We start from the raw sequence: 21,621 nt of genomic DNA, 5'->3' as shown, positions 1-21,621 counted from the left end.
TTGAGTTTATGCTCTGAGGAAAAGTACAATGTTTACTTTTTGGATTACTTTTGTGTTTTATAGATTTTGTTCAACGATTGACTGTTGTGGAAGGTTGAGACCAAGAGGTTTGTTTTATTAATCTGCTTTGCTCTGAGGGACCTTTAACCTAGTCGGCCCATGGACTAGTTAAGTTTGCATGTTTCTATGTAACATTGCACTTTTGTAACCTGGTGCACACACTCACACATACCCACACTAATAACCACTTCACTCACGAGTTGCCAAATGATGTGTCGAGGGCCTCCGTTGTAGCACATACTTTGCTCACATTGAGTCAAGGGTGAGGGAGAATGTCCCAGCCTCTCCCACACAGGCCTCAGACTGCAACCCGACCCTGACTAGTGTTAAACCGTTTCTCAGCCCCCTTATGAAACCACCCCTGTCATGGTGAGTACATTACAGCCATGGCCCCTTGTAACGTCATAAGCTGAAATTGTATTACAGTGCACTGAATGAAACTGATTATTAATGCATGTTAGTAGCTCTCAAACGGAAAGTCATTGTCTCATACGAGGACTTTAACTTAGTATTAGCCAAATGCTTGTGCATTGTAACATATGACACGTCATGTGTCAGTCACTCCAGCTTAGAGCTTTTACATGCTGTCAGGGCAGTGGACCATGAGTGTTAAGAGAGGAACATACTACATACAGTATATACTAATACAGGAATATGAGGGACTAGAACAGAGGCAATACAACTATATCAAATAAACTGCACTGTTTATTTATTTTCAAAAGGGCTTTGGATCAAAGTGAACACCAGTAATGAAACTTATTTAAAGTCCATGTAAATACATGTATGTATGTAGATTATATATACATACAGTGCAAACAGTATATAACGCTGATACTTTTTATACATGTAATTAAAGGAAAGAAAGCAGAACCTGGAATTCAATCTGTATGTCACCTCAGACAATGCTCTGTGTCCGAGGGAAAAGGGACCTGAGGGGTGGTACTACTGTGTATTTAATATCAACCACATCCAACCTATTTACTCAAATATGTGAACCCAGATAAAACGGATTCTTTTCAGTTCTGTTGTAGAGATGGGTAACCGTGTGGGTTTTTGAGAGACCCAGAGTCTAAGACTGCTTTTGCTCGACTAAATGTACCTCATAAAAATAAAAGATGGGGAAGATACAGGAGGGGGGGGCATGTATGAATACCTCTGATTACAACTGGATATCTATGCATTATCAGATACAGATACATTTACACTGTCTGAAGTGGATGTGTGTTTAAGTGGTGTTTCTCAACTGTCACAAAAACAAAAAGGGTCAGTTCTCTACTCAAAGGGACTCCACCACCCTGGGTTTTCCACTTCTCAGGGTGCTATAGCCGTAGCTGTTACGTTGAGGCCAGGGGGTTCCTCTCTGAAACATGGCTTTTAGAGCCATACACCACAGAGGCCACTGTGAGGGACTCCGGAACTGGGTAGGGGTCCGAGGGAAGGTAAGAGTCAGCAGTAGTAGTAGAAGTAGGGATTCTTGGGGTGGGATCTGATAAAACGAGGTAAAATGTATTTAAAGAGCGGTTGAGAAAAGAGTAAGACTGTGGAAACGAGAAGATGGGAGGGGAGGGAAGAGTGGTGGGAGAAAGAACTGAAAACCATTTTCCAGAGATGGAACCAGGCCCACCAACAGTACCATTTTTCAGATATGGAACCAGGCCCACCAACAGTACCATTTTTCAGAGATGGAACCAGGCCAGCAAACAGTCATTGTTTTAGTCTGTATATTCTGCTACTCTATGATTATAATGATGACATGATGTATGAAAACACTAACAAACGGTTTTTTTTGTACACAGGTGCCAGCTAGCCTGTTTCTGACTATTTATAAAGGATTAACTGTCCACTATTGTTATACGATGATGATGACGATGATACTTATTATTATTGATACAATTACTCTGTGGAGGGTTGGTACTAATTATGATACTGTCTGTACTGATAATGAAATGCCCTTTTCCTCTTGACGAAGGGAGCTTTCTTGAGGGTCTGTCTGTTTCTCTGTTTGTCCTTGTCTTCGGTCTCTCTTGGTTTTTGTAAATGAATTGAATGGCTGTTTATTTGGCCCCATCTGGTGGACATTACTCTGTAACGTTGCAGTCTATTGCAGGCATCATATTGTATCGTATAAAGGCTCACCGCCAACCGTTCTGTGTCTGGCAGAGGAAGCCCAGTTCTGATATTTTCACTAATTCATCTTTTGACCAATCAACTCTGAAAAAGATCTGATGTGAAAAGACCTGATGTGATTAGTCAAAAGACCATTGGTGGAAAACAAATACCAGAGTTAGACAGGTTGTTTTTACACAGGCAATGTGACTGACTGACATACTTACTACTCAACAGTGTTAACATGCTAGGAGTGACCAAACCCTGCATGTTCAGGGTTGCACAAACCAGTTATGAATGTATATAATGGACCCTGTATGTTTGAATATATGAGCTGTTTTAAGATCTCATACTTCATGTGTGAAATCTGTGTTTTAATGTGTTTTGTCTGTCCTGCTCCATGTCTGGGTGCAAGTTGCATCCTACTGTGCCTCATCGACCCGCCTGTGTTCTCACCAACTCTTCTGTTAATTTATGGCCATCTTGTATCTCCCTGTGTCTAGTTTCTCTACGTGTCCATCTGTAGTGTCTTGCATTATACAGACAGGCCCTCCCACTCCTCAGTCTCCAGCAACGATTGTGCAATAAACTGAAGTCTATATTTTTAAACCTGTCTCTGGCCTTCCATTCTGTCTTTTTGGTCTCTCCTGTTCTGTTCTCTTGCTTGTTTTAATGGATATGTTTTCAGGGGGGTTGAGGGAGCAGGGTCTGGTTAAAGGATGCATACATGTGTCTTTAAACAGAGCCTAGCTGTACCATGGCATTCTCTGTTTGACTTCATCCTGTTATCCATACATGTGTCTTTAAACAGAGCCTAGCTGTACCATGGCATTCTCTGTTTGACTTCATCCTGTTATCCATACATGTGTCTTTAAACAGAGCCTAGCTGTACCATGGCATTCTCTGTTTGACTTCATCCTGTTATCCATGCATGTGTCTTTAAACAGAGCCTAGCTGTACCATGGCATTCTCTGTTTGACTTCATCCTGTTATCCATGCATGTGTCTTTAAACAGAGCCTAGCTGTACCATGGCATTCTCTGTTTGACTTCATCCTGTTATCCATACATGTGTCTTTAAACAGAGCCTAGCTGTACCATGGCATTCTCTGTTTGACTTCATCCTGTTATCCATACATGTGTCTTTAAACAGAGCCTAGCTGTACCATGGCATTCTCTGTTTGACTTCATCCTGTTATCCATACATTGTGCAAAGGGGTTAAATTGTGATTTTTGTAGGCGGTTGTCCTGTACACAGCAGCACCCTCTTTGCGCATATTTATATCCCACAGTCAACAGTCCCCACTGCAAGTAGGCAACTACAGTATGGTAGATGCTAAGTGGGATCCTTGGGATGACCTAACCCTAGAATTCATTGTTCTTTATTTATCTAACTAGACAAGTCAGTTCGGAACAAATTCTTATTTACAATGGCAGCCTACTCGTGAAGCTCCCCCGGCCAAACCCTCCCCTAACCCAGACGACAAATGTGCGCTGCCCTATGGGCCTCCCAATCACAGCCTGTTGTGATACAGCCCAGGATCAAACCTGGTCTGTAGTGACGCCTCTAGCACTGCGATGCAGTGCCTTAGACCACTGCGCCACTCGGGAGGCCCTAAGCTTTAGAGCACTCTGGAGACTCTGTTCCAGTGACATTACAATGTTTATCTTCATATATATATATATATATATATATCTCTTAATTTAAATTAAATGTAAACAAATCAAAGTAAACCAGACTTAGAAAGTATTGCACACACGCTTTGATGATTTGATTAGTCTAATTAATTAGGCTCACTTTGGTCTGCATATCAACAACTTCAATTCATCTCTTCTTGAGATCTGTAATTTAAATCTTTCAACCCCAGCAAGTAAGAAGACAGAACGTGACACCTCCCATTTCCACCTTCATCTAAAACTCACTTCCTCCATCACATAAAGAGATCTACCCTAGACTACCGGCTCCTACTCCTCTCTGGCGACACAGCAGAACCAAGCAGGGAGCCTGACTGAGCAGAATATTTCCCCATCACTAAAACAGGTAGGCCTGCTTTCACAGCATCCTTCTCCTAGTAATCACAAACCATGTGACTGATAGTCCATAATTGCTGTCACTTTATATGATTATGCTGTAGGCCTACACACACACACACACACACACACACACCATTATTGACATGTACTCCGGTCCTGGTCCTTTATAACATTAAGGCACACTCTGCAAAGGATTATTGCATTAGATGAAAGTCTACCAAAGAGGTCTTGTGATGCACAAATGCTACAAGAACAGTGAGGCCTAAGTCTTTAGCCAAGGGATTCAGAGTCAGCGAAGCTTCAGATTTGAGGAAGTAAGGTCTGCAAATGGAGGTAAATTCTCTGCTCACTCTTTTAGAGTTGTCGTTTTACAGCATAAATGTATGGGCTGTAGGTCAGGACTGAGTCATTGTGTGCACTAATATTCTTATTGATAAATATGAAACTTGTGAAATGTAGCCTATGCATTGAACATGAGGACTATCTACTGACAGTAATGCATTACAAACCCTACAAACCCTAAATTGGACGACAATATTTCAACCAGTTGCATTCTCTTTGGTTATAGCTCGCAAAAAGATAATATCATTTACATATCTGCCAACTGTTTAATGTGTGAAAAAGGAGCATTAGAGAGGGACAAGAGAGCATGTGTGTGAATGAAACGGAAAGAACGATAGTCTTGTGGTTCTGTTGTTTGTTCTGTAGGATGTGGTCTAACTGTTGCTGTAGGTTCCTGGTTCACATGATTTCCAAACTGCAGTGGAGTATGCCTTTCAGTTTGCCTCTGTAGTCCCATATGCTAATTTTTACTTCAATTCTCCATGTTTTCTCTCTCTGTGCGGGTTCATCCCTACGACTAGATGTGAGTTAAAGCATTGCACAGAGCCACAAGTGTACCCCGGATAATAAAGACAAAAAGAAACAGTTGCAGACTGGAGGAAGTAGTTGTGCAAGTTCTTTCTTCCCCTTTTCTCTGCTTTTCCTGTATTGTCCTTCCTTCCTGTAGCTTTGTGTCTGTATGTTTGTCTCCTCACTAAGTGTTTGTCTTGTGGTCTAACTAGGGAGTGGGTCAGTGATGCTCATGTTCTTAAGACATTTTGTGGCATCTAAGGTCACAGTATTCAAATCCCTACATTGCTCTTCATATCCTGTAAAATGTTTATACTTGCATCTGTGTATTATTTATGCAAATTATGAACAGTTGCATTTATTTCACAGATTACTGGTTTTCTTCTGTACATCTCTCTCACTCTCTCTCTTTTTTCTCTCTCTCTCTCTCTCTCTCTCTCTCTCTCTCTCTCTCTGTCTATGTAAATGTTGTAGGGGTGCCGGGTGAGAGTTCACTGGCTACAGTAGCAGTCTGCATATTCTTAAATACAATAACCACTTGATTAGTCTACCACTGTGCATTAACAACTCTGCCCTCTTCCCTTTTCTTCTTATATCTCCTCTTAATTCTCCCACTAACCCCCTCTCCTCTCCTTGTCCTCATCTCTCCTACTACCATCCCCCCACTCTCTCCTCTCCTTGTCCTCATCTCTCCTACTACCATCCCCCCACTCTCTCCTCTCCTTGTCCTCATCTCTCCTACTACCGACCCACTCCCCCACTCTCTCCTCTCCTTGTCCTCATCTCTCCTACTACCATCCCCCCACTCTCTCCTCTCCTTGTCCTCATCTCTCCTACTACCATCCCTCCACTCTCTCCTCTCCTTGTCCTCATCTCTCCTACTACCATCCCCCCACTCTCTCCTCTCCTTGTCCTCATCTCTCCTACTACCATCCCCCCACTCTCTCCTCTCCTTGTCCTCATCTCTCCTACTACCGCCCCATCCCCCCACTCTCTCCTCTCCTTGTCCCCATCTCTCCTACTACCATCCCCCCACTCTCTCCTCTCCTTGTCCTCATCTCTCCTACTACCGCCCCATCCCCCCACTCTCTCCTCTCCTTGTCCCCATCTCTCTTACTACCGACCCCCCCCTCTCTCCTCTCCTTGTCCTCATCTCTCCTACTACCGCCCCATCCCCCCACTCTCTCCTCTCCTTGTCCTCATCTCTCCTACTACCGCTCCACCCACCCCCCCCCCCCCCCTCCCCTTCCTCTCCCCATCCTCATCTCTCCCCTATCAGGTCACCATGTCCAGGAAGGTAGTCAGGGCCAGTAAGTTCCGTCATGTCTTCGGCCAGGGGGTGAAGGCTGACCAGTGCTATGATGACATCCGCATCTCCCAGATGACCTGGGACAGCAACTTCTGCTCTGTCAACCCCAAGTTTGTGGCCATGATTGTGGATGCCAGCGGAGGAGGGGCCTTCCTAGTGCTGCCTCTGAACAAGGTGGGCCTGAGCAGAGAGACAGAGGTCAAAGTGAATGCCTTAAGTGAAGTTAGAGGTTTTCATTTCTCAGAAGTGGTCTAACGTCCATTTCCCTCTCCATCTGTTGTGTAGATCTATGCATATGCCTCAGTCTCAAATCTTGAAGTTTCAAAATGTCACTTTCATTCATGCCCAGATTTTCCCAACTACGCTACAATTTTGATGAAAATGCTCATTGGCGTGTCGTTTGTAATGTTTTTTCAACATTTGAATTTTGAATTTTGCAAGGCGGCATCACACATTGTGCTGAATAAGGAAGTTTGGGGCAGAGTTTCGGTTCTACACGTCACTGGCTCTCTCTGTGTTGTTGCTAGTTTTTCACCATATTTGGAGCGGTTCAGTGCAACACAGTCTTGACAGGATGTGGCTAGGGCGCAGTATAGTGCAGCTGCATATACAGTCAGGTCCAAAATGATTAGCACACTTGATAAAGATGAGAAAAAAAGACTGTATAAAATATATATATATACTGAGCTATTTACTGAGCTAGAGTTATATTTTCATGCCATCTGACTATAGCACCGCCTGGAGTTTGATCAATGGCATTGGCACATGAATTGGAACCGGTGCTAGGGTCAGATAACATGAAAATATAGCTCTTTGGTCATGCATACCAGTGGTGGGTTTGACATTGAAAAACAGAAGCATATGTGGGATACAGGTACAATATCAGCATGGGACGAATTGCTGCAATATCAGCAACAAACACATACACTACATGACCAAAAGTATGTTGACACCTGCTTGTCGAACATTGCATTCCAATATCATGGACATTAGTAGGAAGTTGGTCCCCCCTTTGCTGCTATAACAGCCTCCACTCTTCTGGGATTGCTTTCCACTAGATGTTGGAACATTGCTGCAGGGACTTGCTTCCATTCAGCCACAAGAACATTAGTGAGGTTGGGCACTGATGTTGGACGATTAGGCCTGGCTCGCAGTCTGCATTCCAATTCATCCCAAAGGTGTTCGATGGGGTTGAGGTCAGGGCTCTGTGCAGGCCAGTTAAATTCTTCCACACCGATCTTGACAAACCATTTCTGTATGGACATCACTTTGTGCACAGGGACATTGTCGTGCTGAAACGGGAAAGGGCCTTCCCCAAACTGTTGCCACAAAGTTGAAAGCACAGAATCATCTAGAATGTCATTGTATGCTGTAGCATTAATATTTCCCTTCACTGGAACTAAGGGGCCTAGCAAAAACCATGAAACACAGCCCCAGACCATTACTTCTCATCCACCAAACTTTACAGTTGACAGTATGCATTGGGGCAGGTAGCCTTCTCCTGGCATCCACCAAACCCAGATTCATCCATCGGACTGCCAGATGGTGAAGTGTGATTCATCACACCAGAGAACACATTTCCACTGCTCTGGAGTCCAATTGCAGCGAGCTTTACACCACTCCAGGAGATGCTTGGCATTGTGCATGGTGATGAGCAGCTGCTCGGCCATGGAAACCCATTTCATGAAGCTCCCGACAAACAGTTCTTGTGTTGACGTTGCTTCCAGAGGCAGTTTGGAACTCGGTAGTGAGTGTTGCAACCGAGGACAGTGCTTCAGCACTCGGCAGTCCCGTTCTGTGAGCTTGTGTGGCCTACCACTTTGCGGCTGAGCCATTGTTGCTCCTCGACGTTTCCACTTCACAATAACAGCACATACAGTTGATCGGGGCAGCTCTAGCAGGGCAGAAATTTGACAAACTGACTTGTTGGAAAGGTGGCATCCTATGACCATGCCACATTGAAAGTCACTGAGCTCTTCAGTAAAGCCATTCTATTGCCAATGTTTGTTTATGGAGTTTGCATGGCTGTGTGCTCGATTTTATACACCTGTCAGCAACGGGTGGGGCTGAAATAGCCAAATGCATTAATTTGAAGGGGTGTCCACATACTTTTGTATATGTAGTGTATGTAATGGTCTTATAGTAGTCAATATCTAGATTGATTTTGAATGCGTTATGTGATATTGAAGCATAAAGGTGTAATTGAAAGACTTTGACATTAACTGTATGTATATTCATATATAGAACAGATACGTAGATATAACAGATTTATTTTTTACCCAAAGATATAGACTGTCTCAACGTCATGGGTAGACGCCATTGCATCACTGTTTGGACTTGCCTGTAACAGGGACGAATAGTAGTCCTCTAAACCAAAATTCACAGTGCATTTAAGGCCTAATGATTTGGTCAAAGGAAGCCATTGTTCCCCAATGAACGATAATTTGATTTAAAGGTAGACAGCGAAATGACTGCAGATATTGAGATGAGCGAGATGCACGACTTCACACAGTCACACAAAGTATCTGCGCATGTGCACCGGTTCACTTCACGCTCTTACAGTGTGGGAGCCACGGGACCAAAAACGCTGAGAAGTTGAGCCTCGCGCTTCAACGTTCTTAGTTGTTGTGGAAATTGACCCACTATGCTGTTTACTTTCTGCATCTACGTCATATCGCTGAGTCTACCTTGATTTATATGTTGGAGAAGTACATTTTTATGTCACTTAACTACTCTGTAGATATTACTACAGCAATATAACCCGTATGTGATCACTATTATTGAGACGGTGACTAAGAGGTTTTAGGATGGCAGCTGATTGTTCATCTACAATGAAGGCAGGAACATTAGGAGAAACATTTGAATAAAGTTTTGAAAATAAACATTATGCCACTTCATATTCAAAATAAGGCATGTACTGTACATCCTTAGTACATTATTGAATGTAGATGGTTTTGTTTTGGTACTGTGAATGATGGGCGAGGGCCAACGTGACAGAGAGGACCAACAGTCCAGTTCCTGTGTGTGTTCCACCAGGGCCAACAGTCCAGATCCTGTTTGTGTTCCACCAGGGCCAACAGTCCAGATCCTGTTTGTGTTCCACCAGGGCCAACAGTCCAGATCCTGTTTGTGTTCCACCAGGGCCAACAGTCCAGATCCTGTTTGTGTTCCACCAGGGCCAACAGTCCAGATCCTGTTTGTGTTCCACCAGGGCCAACAGTCCAGATCCTGTATGTGTTCCACCAGGGCCAACAGTCCAGATCCTGTTTGTGTTCCACCAGGGCCAACAGTCCAGATCCTGTGTGTGTTCCACCAGGGCCAACAGTCCAGATCCTGTGTGTGTTCCACCAGGGCCAACAGTCCAGATCCTGTGTGTGTTCCACCAGGGCAAACAGTCCAGATCCTGTTTGTATTCCACCAGGGCCAACAGTCCAGATCCTGTTTATGTTCTACCAGGGCAAACAGTCCAGATCCTGTTTATGTTCCACCAGGGCCAACAGTCCAGATCCTGTGTGTGTTCCACCAGGGCAAACAGTCCAGATCCTGTGTGTGTTCCACCAGGGCAAACAGTCCAGATCCTGTGTGTGTTCCACCAGGGCCAACAGTCCAGATCCTGTGTGTGTTCCACCAGGGCCATGGAAAACCAGTAGAGTTTTCTGCTCTCTAAGGCTGATTTCAGGCACAGCTATACAAATGTCATCAGCTGACTGAGTTCCTCTCCTCTGAACCCTCTCTAGGTCTTTCTGTTGCCAAGACCACAGTGGTAGCAACACTCTACATCTCCATGTGTTCTTACTGCATACTGTAGTATTTATCTCCTGTTTGAGCCATCAGCTTGTGTGTGTGTGTGTTTATTTGTGTCATAGTAACTCACCTTTTTCCTTTGTGTCTCCCTGTAGACGGGTCGTATTGACATGTCCCAGCCCACAGTCTGTGGACACACAGGCCCAGTGCTGGATATTGAGTTCTGTCCCCACAACGACAACATCATTGCCAGTGGTTCAGAGGACTGCAGTGTCATGGTAAGTAGAGGTCACAACTTTTCACTGGCCATAATGTTGAGCTTGTTAAGTAGAATTATATTATGGACGCACTTTAGGACATATGTCCCTGTGTGATCCAGTTGATCAGTGTTCTGTATCTATGTACTGTGTTAACTCAGTGTAATGGCATACCCTCCTCTTCCTCTACCTCTCCATCGTTCAGGTTTGGGAGATCCCGGAGGGTGGCCTGGTCACGCCCTTGAACGACCCCGTGGTGAAGCTGGAGGGGCACTCCAAACGCGTGGGCATCCTCAGTTGGCACCCCACTGCCCACAATGTGCTCATGAGCGCAGGTATAGCACTGCTGTGATGCATCGCCTCAGAATACAAGTGCCTCTTCAACTGTTAACATAAGTGGAGTAGCACTGCATGGCCTAAATGCCTGTTCCTCCGTCTCTCTCTCCCTTGGCTTCCAGGCTGTGACAACGTGGTGATCCTGTGGAACGTGGCGTGTGGAGAGGCCATGGTGAGGATCGACTCGGTCCACCCTGACCTCATCTACAGTGCCTGCTGGAACAGGGACGGCTCCCAGATCCTCACCTCCTGTAAGGACAAGACCATACGTGTGCTGGACCCCCGCAAGGGCACAGTCATCGCCGTGAGTGCCCCCCTCCCTGCCCCCATCAATACCACAGGAGTACCAGCCACTCTAACCCTGGACAGTCAGATGCACCTAGCTACCAGGTTTAATGTCATAGATCTCAATAGAATCACAGTCAGGGATTAGTTCATATAGTTCCCTTCACGTGTCTTTGATAGATGAACCTCCTTTGTTGAGTGTCTGTCTTTCCCTGAATCTACAATCTCTCTCTTTCTGCCTTTCTGTCTCTCTCAGGAGAAGGAGAAGACACACGAAGGCTCCAGGCCTGTCAAGGCTGTGTTTGTGTCCGAAGGGAAGATCCTGAGCACCGGCTTCAGTCGCATGAGTGAGAGACAGGTGGCACTTTGGGACCCGGTGAGTGTTATGAGACCATTATGAACTTCTTATAAAGCCTTATGAATAGTGTCTTAAGACCCGACATGACCTGTATGTGTTTGACAGAAGAGCTTTGGGGAGCCACTCACCCTGCAGGAGTTGGACACCAGCAGTGGTGTCCTATTGCCCTTCTTTGACCCTGACACTGGCGTTGTCTACCTCTGTGGCAAGGTTAGAGTTAAAAACACGCACACACACACACACACACACACACACACATACACACACACACACACACACACACACACACACACACACACACACACACACACACACACACACACACACACACACACACACAGGAGGCTCAAATGTTTTTTGAGAACAGCTCAAAATAATGGCCAGAACGCAGCAAATGGAATGGCATCAAACACATGGAAACCTTGTGTTTTATATATTCGATACCATTGCACCTATTCCGCTCCAGCCATTACGTGAGCCCTTTCTCCCCAAATAAGATGCCACCAACCTCTTTTGACACACACACACTATGGTTTACTAACCATTCATTTTCGTGTCTCAGGGTGACAGCAGTATCCGGTACTTTGAGGTGACGGATGAGGCTCCCTATGTTCACTACCTGTCCATGTACAGCAGTAAGGAGAGTCAGAAGGGCATGGGCTACATGCCCAAGAGGGGCCTGGAGGTCAACAAGTGTGAAATCGCCAGGTAACCACACAGAGTCATGGACATTTTCACTCGCCAGTATACACACACATACACACAAGCGCTGTTTGTAAAATGGGAATGTATATTGTTTTATTCGTCCTCCACCAGGTTCTACAAGCTCCATGAGAGGAAGTGTGAGCCCATTGTCATGACGGTGCCCCGCAAGGTAAATACACTTTTAAAAAATGACTATAACTCAAAGCATGTGATTCTTAAATGTCTCACTTTCTCTCTCTCGCTCTTCAGTCTGACCTGTTTCAGGAGGATTTGTACCCAGACACCATGGGTCCAGAGCCGTCTGTGGAGGCCAATGAGTGGTTTGAAGGCAAAGAGGGCCAACCTATCCTGATCTCCTTGAAGGACGGTTTTGCGACAACCACCAAATCCAAAGAGTTCAAAGTTCACAAAAGTCTTCTGAAGACCACATCAGCAGCCATGGGGCATCAGCACGATAACACTGGGGTAAGGACATGGCTGCATCTACCTACATGCTTTGATATATCTGTGAATAGATACTGTATTTTAGATATGGCTTCCTCTTTTGCACAACTCACAAAGGAATCTCCCCTCTCCTTCTTTCTCTCTCTCTCTCTCTTTTTGTCTCTATCTTTCTTTCTCTCTCTCTCTCTCTCTCTCTCTCTCTCTCTCTTTTTGTCTCTATCTTTCTTTCTCTCTCTCTCTCTCTTTTGTCTCTATATTCTCTCTCTCTCTCTCTCTCTCTCTCTCTCTCTCAGGAGGTACATGCCTTGCAGAAGGAGGTGAAGGCTCTGAAGGAAACAGTAGAGGAGCTGACCAAGCGCGTGAGCGAACTGGAGAGCAAGAATTGAAACAGAGCCATTGGGTTCGAGGTGGAGCTGATGGAGAGAGAGAAGGAGGTGTAAAGAGGAGAAGATAAAGAGGAGATGAAAGTAAAATAGTTAGAAATAGTTGGGGATGTTTGAAGGAAAGATGTTTAAAGGGAGAGTTGGAGACAGGATCCATCAATATCAGCAGCCAAATATTTTCGGGTCTGGAAGCTTGAATTTGTTTTGTTGGTGTCAGTTTTCCCATTTATAGAGACTTGTTTTTAATATATGCTCTTACATAGTTGGAAATAAAAGTCCTTCATATTTTCCAAAATATTTAAACTTGTTTTTCTTTTGTTAACATTTCCAAAGGAGATGACAATCATTTGTATTGCAACAGAATAAAATAAAAACATGTATTTATTATTTGATAAACAAAAGTAAAAGACAAGCTGATTTACATAAGTTAAAAAGTTGTGATCTCATGGATGTAAATGATATATACAGTCATTTAACTATACCTGTATTTTGAGATGCATGACCACTGAGTCCCTCACCTTGCTCTCTGTTGTTCATTCATGGCATTATAGAAGCATGCCACCCAGAATTAAAAAACTCAACGAGATAACACATTACAACAAGGGTGTCAAACTCTGCCCCGGGGGCTGCATTTGGTCTTCAACGAGGTCCGGAGATCCACACTGAAAATTGGTTATATTTCCTCGCCGTCACAATTTGTAAAATAATTTCCTCTATCCATCGTTTTTGGAATTTACGGTGCTCCTTGACTGTCTAGCCTTCATGTAGGTGATTCTTAGTGAGTTGGACACAGTTAAGAAACTGTATGAATGTAGGTACATCATCATCCTTACACAGTTTTGATTTGTAGTATATTATAGTATATTGAGTTAGTCCCCCCCCAAAAAAGAAACATATATGTGTATATTAAATTGAATCACCATATTGGACCCTTGGATTAACTACAACTAAACCAGTCTTACTATTTTTAAATATTCAATATTTACAACCATTATTTCCACTAATAATGTCCCTTCTTTATCCTCAAGGTTAAACCCCTCCCCTTTCTTGTTTTCATTCTGTCTGACCCATTTCCTTTCCATCAAACTATCTCTCTACACACATAGAAAAATACAGAGGTGTAGTACATCAAACTATCTCTCTACACACATAGAAACATACAGAGGTGTAGTACATCAAACTATCTCTCTACACACATAGAAACATACAGAGGTGTAGTACATCAAACTATCTCTCTACACACATAGAAACATACAGAGGTGTAGTACATCAAACTATCTCTCTACAGACATAGAAACATACAGAGGTGTAGTACATCAAACTATCTCTCTACACACATAGAAACATACAGAGGTAGTACATCAAACTATCTCTCTACACACATACAAACATACAGAGGTGTAGTACATCAAACTATCTCTCTACACACATAGAAACATACAGAGGTGTAGTACATCAAACTATCTCTCTACACACATGCAAACATACAGAGGTGTAGTACATCAAACTATCTCTCTACAGACATAGTACATCAAACTATCTCTCTACACACATACAAACATACAGAGGTGTAGTACATCAAACTATCTACAGACATAGAAACATACAGAGGTGTAGTACATCAAACTATACACACAAACATACAGAGGTGTAGTACATCAAACTATCTCTCTACAGACATAGAAACATACAGAGGTGTAGTACATCAAACTATCTCTCTACACACATAGAAACATACAGAGGTGTAGTACATCAAACTATCTCTCTACACACATAGAAACATACAGAGGTGTAATACATCAAACTATCTCTCTACACACATACAAACATACAGAGGTGTAATACATGTACTAGACGTAGTTCTTGTTGGCAGCGGGGGCTGAAGCGCTGTTGCCGTAGTACTTGGCGGTTCCTCCCGAGCTGCCAGATTTGGCTCTGCTGAAACACATGAGCAGGCCTCCGGCCAGAATCAACAGCACCCCAGCAGCCCAGCCAATAAAGATACAGGTTCCCAGCTCCATCTTCTGGGCCACAAGGGGGTTGTAGAAGTTGCTGATGACGTTGTGGGCGGACCAGCTGACAGGGATGATGAGGAGGAGGCCAGACACCAACAGAGCGATCCCAGCCACAAGGCTGATCTTGGGCTTGATGTCCTCATTCTCCACGCAGGTGGTGAAGTCGGCGCCGGCGAACAAGATGAGGATGGCCAGGGAGGTGACCATGCAGCTGATGATGGTCATGGCGCGGGCCGCCTGCAGGTCAGATGGCAGGATCAGCAGGGACTCATAGCTCTTACACTGCTGCTGGCCCGTACTCTGCACCACACAGGTCATCCACAGGCCCTCTTCAGTTTCCTACACACAGAGACAAATAGTTACAGTAATACACATGCCATTCATTCATTACAGCTTATTTGACTTCAGCACATTGCATTCATTCTACGTTTTCCGAGTTATTAGAGTCATTTGAGTCAATATAATGTTAGAAAGTATTTAGCGGTTTAACATGTAAACCACATAGGGCTAATAAAACACTTGATCTGCTCAGTACCTGTGCCGTTACGATGTTCTGTCCTGTAAATGATGACACTTTCCATCTAGGGATGGCACAGCACACAATGCCTCCGATCAGGCCCAGGACCCCAAGGGCCACACATACAATCTGTACCCCAGCAGATCCCATCCTGGAAGAGAGAGAGGGGGGGGGGGGGGGGTTGCCAGTTCAATACCAGTTCACATTCTGGTATTAAAGGAAGTGTAGTTGCTTTAAACGTAGATATAGAATTACATGGTCATTTCTGTGATCTTCACACGGCAGAGTACCCCACAAACACCTACACACACATACTTACACACACAGACTCATTCCCTATGACAGGCCTGTACAAGTCAGGATTGTGTAGCTCAGAGGTGCATTTTAAAAAAAAATCTCAGAAAGCACAGCCCTGGGACTAAGTCGTGTTGTGACAGGCCCGGTCGACCTCAGCCAGTTCAGAGGCATGCTGCCACTCCTAGTCTCATTGAGACTTCAACCTCTCCTCACCTGGATCCACTCAATCTCACCTAGCCCTGCGAAAAAGTCCAGCAAATGTCATCCCTTTAGCTGAGTACAACTTTACTAAATCAAGCCAAAAGAGCTTTTCTTCCACCCCAACAGCCTTGCAAAATGTCATCCCTTTATTTTCTCCACTGGATCATATTATTTATTCCATCTAAGGAATTGTTTTATTTATTTAACTAGGCATGTCAGTTTAGAATAAATGTTTTTGTCACATTGACGGCCTTGGAACAACTGCCTTGTTCAGGGGCAAAATGACAGATTTTTATCTTGTCCGCTTGGTAGTTCGATCTAGAAACCTTTCGGTGACTGGCCCAACACTCTAACCACTAGGTTACCTGCCGCCCCTTGATGGTATGCTACTCTCATTGAATTAAGAAAACATGCAATAGTACTTACTTGGACCCTTCTCCTTATATTCAACTGGACAAGACCAGGCAGACTAGTAAAAACAAAGACATAAATTTGTCTTCTCTTCTCACAAGGACCCATAGAGGTGAGGGTAAGAGGAAGAGGAGGAGGTCGAGAGGATGGGGGTGAGTGGTAAGAACAAAATTACTAATAGTAATTGTTGCTACTTATAGATCCTGGTGAATCACTGAATCCTGAGCATAACATGAAGGCGTTATGTTTGATTCATCAATGGAATAGAGTATGAATACATTTCTTATACCATATTGAAAAAGTAGCGTATTTTGGATTAACCATCGAGTGTTTCACAATAGATTCATGTCAAAAGTAAAAGTTTGGGTGGAAATGTTCCTCAGAACTTATTATCTTTTAAACGATAGAGAGCAAAAAAAAAAGTGTATTTGTTTGTACTTTGCATTTGGCCTGAATCATACATACCTTAGTCTGTTTGAATTAAGTGACATTCATGAAAGTATAAGGATGTTACATGCATGTGCCTGCCCCCTAAACATATCATCAATATTCATGTATTTAAACTTGATTGGATTGGTTACTCCACTAAGAGTTATAACACATTAAAATGCAGTTATAATGCACTATGGAGCTGGTCTGTTTCATATTTGAAATAGCACAAAATCAGAGATACAAGTTGAAAAGTTGAACTAATACCTGATGATGTGTCCTCTTGTCTTGATTGGAAATGTGAAAAGTAAAGTTCTTTGTCAAGGGTTTTCCTTCTCCTTAAAAATGAAATTCTACTCTCTTAATTCAGGTGTTGATCTGTGTAAAGCGGTGGTCTGTTATGTAGCTGGTGTGATGTAAAGGGTTTTGTAGTGAACTGTGAGGTGTAGGGTGGGGCTGGGAAGAACAGGAGAGAGAGGGATGTACCTCACAACCAGACTGGACTTGTCTCATGCCTCTCTTTCCCACTCTTATTCCAGCTTTCATTTGTTTCCAGTGTTGACATTCCAGGTTTAGTCACAACTTTTTAGCAGTGTTGGGGAAGCTACTCTGAAAATAGTTTACCAACCTACCAATTACTTCACACTGGAAGAAGTTAAGCTACATTAAAGCTCCCCTTAAGACAAATATAGTTTACTGAACTAAAGTTACTTTGAAAAACGAGTTCACTACATCCAAACTACTTTGTGAAAAATTATCATATGTAAATCTGAAATGTCATAGACTATAAAATTGCAACAGAACACTTTGTTACCAGAATGTGTAACGCTACCATCATGCTGCCCAAAGCTAAAGAAGGTGGGAGTAATGGAGAGGACAGTGTTTTGCTATCGCAAGTGCATGATCTTTTAAATCAACAAAAATATGTCTACAAGCAATTGTTACAGCAACAGGAAAATAGCTTCAAGAGCTTTGTCCAAATATTGGTGGACTCAGCTAACAAAAGAATGGACAATATAACCAGAGAGGTCCAAGACCTTAAGAACAGTTTGCAGTTCTCCCAGGGAGAGGTGGATGCCCTGAAAGAGACTTGCAGCAAGTTGACAACAAACTCTAAGTCTATGTCTGTGAATCATTATTACAAATGACTGGGAAAACAGACTAGAAGGACAATCCAGGAGGAATAACATTGTCGTAGATGGCATACCAGAGTCTCCACATCTGACCTGGATATAGTCTGAGGAAAAGTGAGCAATTTTTTCACTGAAAAGCTGCAGATGGATCATAGGGGGACTTCTCTGAAGCTGTGTGCCAGAGGTGGAAAGAACTTATCCCAGCTATGAAAGCTTCCAGAGAGCATGGGTGTAATGCGTCTGTGTGAAGATGGTGAGATGAGTCAGGCGCAGGACAGCAGATATGAGTAATGAAAGCAATTTTACTCAAATAATACAACAATACAAGTTGTATAAATATAAGGCCACAAATACGGACCGCAATATAATAAACAATTATTCACAAACAAACGTGGGGGAACAGAGGGTTAAATAACGAACAAGTAATTGGGGAATTGAAACCAGGTGTGTAAGACAAAGACAAAACAAATGGTTAATGAAAAGTGGATCGGCGATGGCTAGAAGGCCGGTGACGTCGACCGCCGAAAGCCGCCCGAACAAGGAGAGGGACCGACTTCGGAGGAAGTCGTGACAATGTGAACATTACTTATTTCGCCTACTACAAGCTCATTGTCCACCCTCCCTCCCGAAATCCTGGGAGGAGTGAGAGAGCCAAGCTTCTGGGTCAGTAGCTTCGGCCCAACATCACACACACAAAAACTGACACAAGTGCCTGATTGACTGACTCTATTAGCTAAACAATGTTTTTATTAAAAATGTAATTCTCCACATATCTATCTCCGATAAGCTACAAAGAAAAAGGCTAAGAACAGCCCATATTAATATACAGTGCCTTCAGAAAGTATTCACACCCCTTGACTTTTTCCACATTTTGTTGTGTTACAGCCTGAACTCCATAATGTGAAATTATGTTTTTCAATTTTTACAAATTAATTAAAAATTGAAATCTGAAATGTCTTGAGTCAATAAGTATTCAGCCCCTATGTAATGGCAACCCTAAATAAGTTCAAGAGTAAAAATTTGCTTAGGAAGTCACGTAATAAGTTGTATGGACTCACTCTGTGTGCAATAATAGTGTTTAACATGATTTTTGGATGACTTCCTCATCTCTGTACCCCACACATGCAATTGTCTGTAACGTCCCTCAATCTAGCAGTGAATTTCAAACACAGATTCAACCACAAAGACCAGGGAGGTTTGAATACTTTCTGAAGGCACTGTATGTAGCCTTAGAAATAAGGTTAATGAAATCAATAACTTGCTAACATCGGATAACATTCATATACTGGCCATCTCTGAAACTCACTTACAGTACATTATTTATTTTTATGAAACAGCAGTAGCAATACAAGGATGTAACATCTACAGAAAATACAGGAATGCCTATAGGGGAGGTGTTGCTGTATATTTTCAAACCCATATTCCTGTCAAACTTAGAGAGCTTTGTCAAAGTGTTGTGGTTGCAAGTTCCCCTACCTCATTTAAACACTTTTCTTGTGGGGTGCTACTTTTCGCCACAAAGTGCTAACACTCAGTATTTGGATCATATTTGTGCAATGCTCGATATTGTGTGTGATATTAACAGAGAGGTCTATTTTCTCTCAAAATGAAGCTTCTAACTGTGACTAATGGCTGTAATACGACCCAGGTTATCACTCAACCAACTACAGTGCATACAGATAGTGTTGGATCTGTTACATTGACTTGTGTTGGTCATCTCTTCACTAATACTGCAGAGCTTTGCTCCAGAGCAATATCAGTTCCCATTGGCTGTAGTGACCATAACATTGACCACATTAATATGAGCACTGTATTCCGGATAGCCGCTTAAGGTCTTTATAGGTATAAGCCATTTACATGCACCTCTGATATCCCTCTAATGAGTATCCCTGTATCCATGAATACAAATAATATTCCTCATCTAAGTTCATATGGGTTAAATGGAATTGTGACTGAAATATGGACACTGACTGTAGGCCTACAACCTCTCACGTGTAGCATAATATAATATTAACTCCTGCAGAATTATGCATTTCTTGCAGTGAAATTATACAACAAATTCTAATTTTGTATTGGGAACAGGAGTGGAGAAATATGATTTATTTCTTTCAGGATCTCTTGAGAAAATGCAAATGCCCATGTAATGTGTTATCTTTCACACTGTTATGCAAGCACACAGTATTTCAACCACATAGAATATGCACCCAAGACAAACTGAAATCTTATTAGGAACATGTTTTGTCATTTTCTCAGCTTTTCATTTCCTTAAAACTGGTCAAACATTTTGCACAGGACCAATCTTTCTATTGTTTTGGAGTTACTGCGTTTTGTCCCCGGTCCCTAAACAAAACAGACAACTTTACTGGTATTAAGTACATTACTAATGCATTCATTCTATCGATGTAAGACATTATTCTGGTGAGCACTACTTTATAGAATTTTCTGGGTCAGCAAGTTATGACAGAAGAGAAGCTGCATGTATCAAACTATAGTTGATAAACAAATGACCTACCAAATGTCAGAAATTATAATATGGCCAGTGGCGATTTTAGCATGTAAATCTTGGTGTGGCAAAACCAAAAAAAAAGTGGTGTGTATGCCAGCAAAGCCACAACACTAAACAATACATGAATTGCACTATACGACTGCTACACCTTGCTATCAGTGGAGCCTTGTCTGGCAGTGAAACAGTTCATTCAGCCTCATTTACTGCCATTAAAAAAACATAGCTGATATGGCTTTTATTTATAATTTTTCTTCATTATTTATCTTCATATGACAAGGATTAAAAAGGATTTGCCAGTAGATTGATGACTTGATTCATGATGATGACTGCTATATAAGATTTTGAATGTATGATGTTGACATGATCAGTCCAATCAAAGCTACTGTAGATATAATGTGATTTGATGTAATTTTATCTGTGGCCAATGACCTTGAGCCTTCTTGGATGGACACTTCTAATGTACTGTAACTCTATGGCAGCACTCAAGGAGCTAGAATTTTAGAGCTCTGCCCTTAGCCTTGGCAGTGACGTCGTGTCCCCATGACTGACAGAACACTGCGCCAAATCACGGCGCAACACTCCGTATTTTCTGCTGGCTTGCCCCACCACAACAGAAAGCACTGAGCTAGGCTGAAACACCTGCATTTTGGAGCTTCCTTATTAAAAAAAACTAAAAAGAGACCTTGTTTGTATGCGGCTTTATTAACTCAATGATATATATATATTTTTTTATTGTTTGCAAACTGACATGTATTAATGCCAAAATAACATACAAAACAGGCAAGCCTTTTTATTTACTTATATTTTGCAACAAATGTGGGGATTTAAACTGCCTTGAATGACAGGTCGCCACTGAATATGGCCTACCAAATGTCGGAAATTATAAGCAGAAATTTACAGTAAATTAGTAGGCAAAATTATTAGGGTGGGTCAAATTGCACAAGTAGCCTACTTTTTGAAGTGATTTGTTTAACAATCAGATGAAAACATAATGCATCACACACCCATGATATGCAAAACTGAACCTGCCCAAACCGCAAAAACAACAATAAATGGGATAAAATGTTAACATGCCAGGTGTTAGAATGGCCAAGTCAAAGTCCAGACCTGAATCCAATCGAGAATCTGTGGAAAGAACTGAAAACTGCTGTTCACAAATGTTCTCCATCCAACCTCACTGAGCTCAAGCTGTTTTGCAAGGAGGAATGGGAAAAAATGTCAGTCTCTCGATGTGCAAAACT

The 21,621-nt window shown here is 42.7% G+C and overlaps 2 protein-coding genes across 4 annotated transcripts; one reads left to right on the top strand and one right to left on the bottom strand.

Annotated features, from left to right (window-relative positions):
* Positions 1-4,062: 4,062 nt before the first annotated feature.
* On the top strand, positions 4,063-13,763 carry LOC139365000 (coronin-1A-like). The gene is made up of 11 exons (XM_071102299.1): positions 4,063-4,205; positions 6,330-6,533; positions 10,259-10,381; positions 10,566-10,695; positions 10,819-11,000; positions 11,238-11,357; positions 11,445-11,549; positions 11,902-12,047; positions 12,156-12,213; positions 12,294-12,509; positions 12,782-13,763. Exons 2-11 carry the CDS (start codon positions 6,336-6,338, stop codon positions 12,872-12,874), a joined length of 1,371 nt encoding a protein of 456 aa, XP_070958400.1. The 5' UTR covers positions 4,063-4,205; positions 6,330-6,335; the 3' UTR covers positions 12,875-13,763.
* A 770-nt stretch (positions 13,764-14,533) lies between these two features.
* On the bottom strand, positions 14,534-17,145 carry LOC139365001 (claudin-4-like). 3 transcript variants are annotated; one of them, XM_071102302.1, is made up of 4 exons: positions 17,009-17,128; positions 16,328-16,402; positions 15,422-15,554; positions 14,534-15,225 (listed from the first exon to the last, which is right to left on the bottom strand). In XM_071102302.1, the coding sequence occupies exons 3-4, from the start codon at positions 15,551-15,553 to the stop codon at positions 14,722-14,724; spliced, it is 636 nt and encodes a 211-aa protein (XP_070958403.1). In that variant the 5' UTR covers position 15,554; positions 16,328-16,402; positions 17,009-17,128; the 3' UTR covers positions 14,534-14,721. The 3 variants fall into 3 exon arrangements, with proteins under 3 accessions (XP_070958403.1, XP_070958402.1, XP_070958401.1); XM_071102301.1 differs by having other exon boundaries at positions 16,328-16,370; XM_071102300.1 differs by lacking the exon at positions 16,328-16,402 and having other exon boundaries at positions 17,009-17,145.
* Between the last annotated feature and the right edge of the window lie 4,476 nt (positions 17,146-21,621).

Source organism: Oncorhynchus clarkii, chromosome 13 (assembly GCF_045791955.1).
Source record: "Oncorhynchus clarkii lewisi isolate Uvic-CL-2024 chromosome 13, UVic_Ocla_1.0, whole genome shotgun sequence".
Classification (NCBI taxonomy): Eukaryota; Metazoa; Chordata; class Actinopteri; order Salmoniformes; family Salmonidae; genus Oncorhynchus; species Oncorhynchus clarkii.
This window is presented reverse-complemented; position numbering and strand designations above follow the sequence as displayed.

Coding starts and splice junctions, on each gene's coding strand:
- LOC139365001 (XM_071102300.1), bottom strand. CDS start 15,553: ATGGGATCTGCTGGGGTACAGATTGTATGTGTGGCCCTTGGGGTCCTG. Junction 15,226..15,421: donor AGAACATCGTAACGGCACAG/GTACTGAGCAGA, acceptor CTCTGTGTGTAG/GAAACTGAAGAGGGCCTGTG.
- LOC139365000 (XM_071102299.1), top strand. CDS start 6,336: ATGTCCAGGAAGGTAGTCAGGGCCAGTAAGTTCCGTCATGTCTTCGGC. Junction 11,001..11,237: donor GCAAGGGCACAGTCATCGCC/GTGAGTGCCCCC, acceptor TGTCTCTCTCAG/GAGAAGGAGAAGACACACGA. Junction 12,214..12,293: donor TCATGACGGTGCCCCGCAAG/GTAAATACACTT, acceptor CTCGCTCTTCAG/TCTGACCTGTTTCAGGAGGA.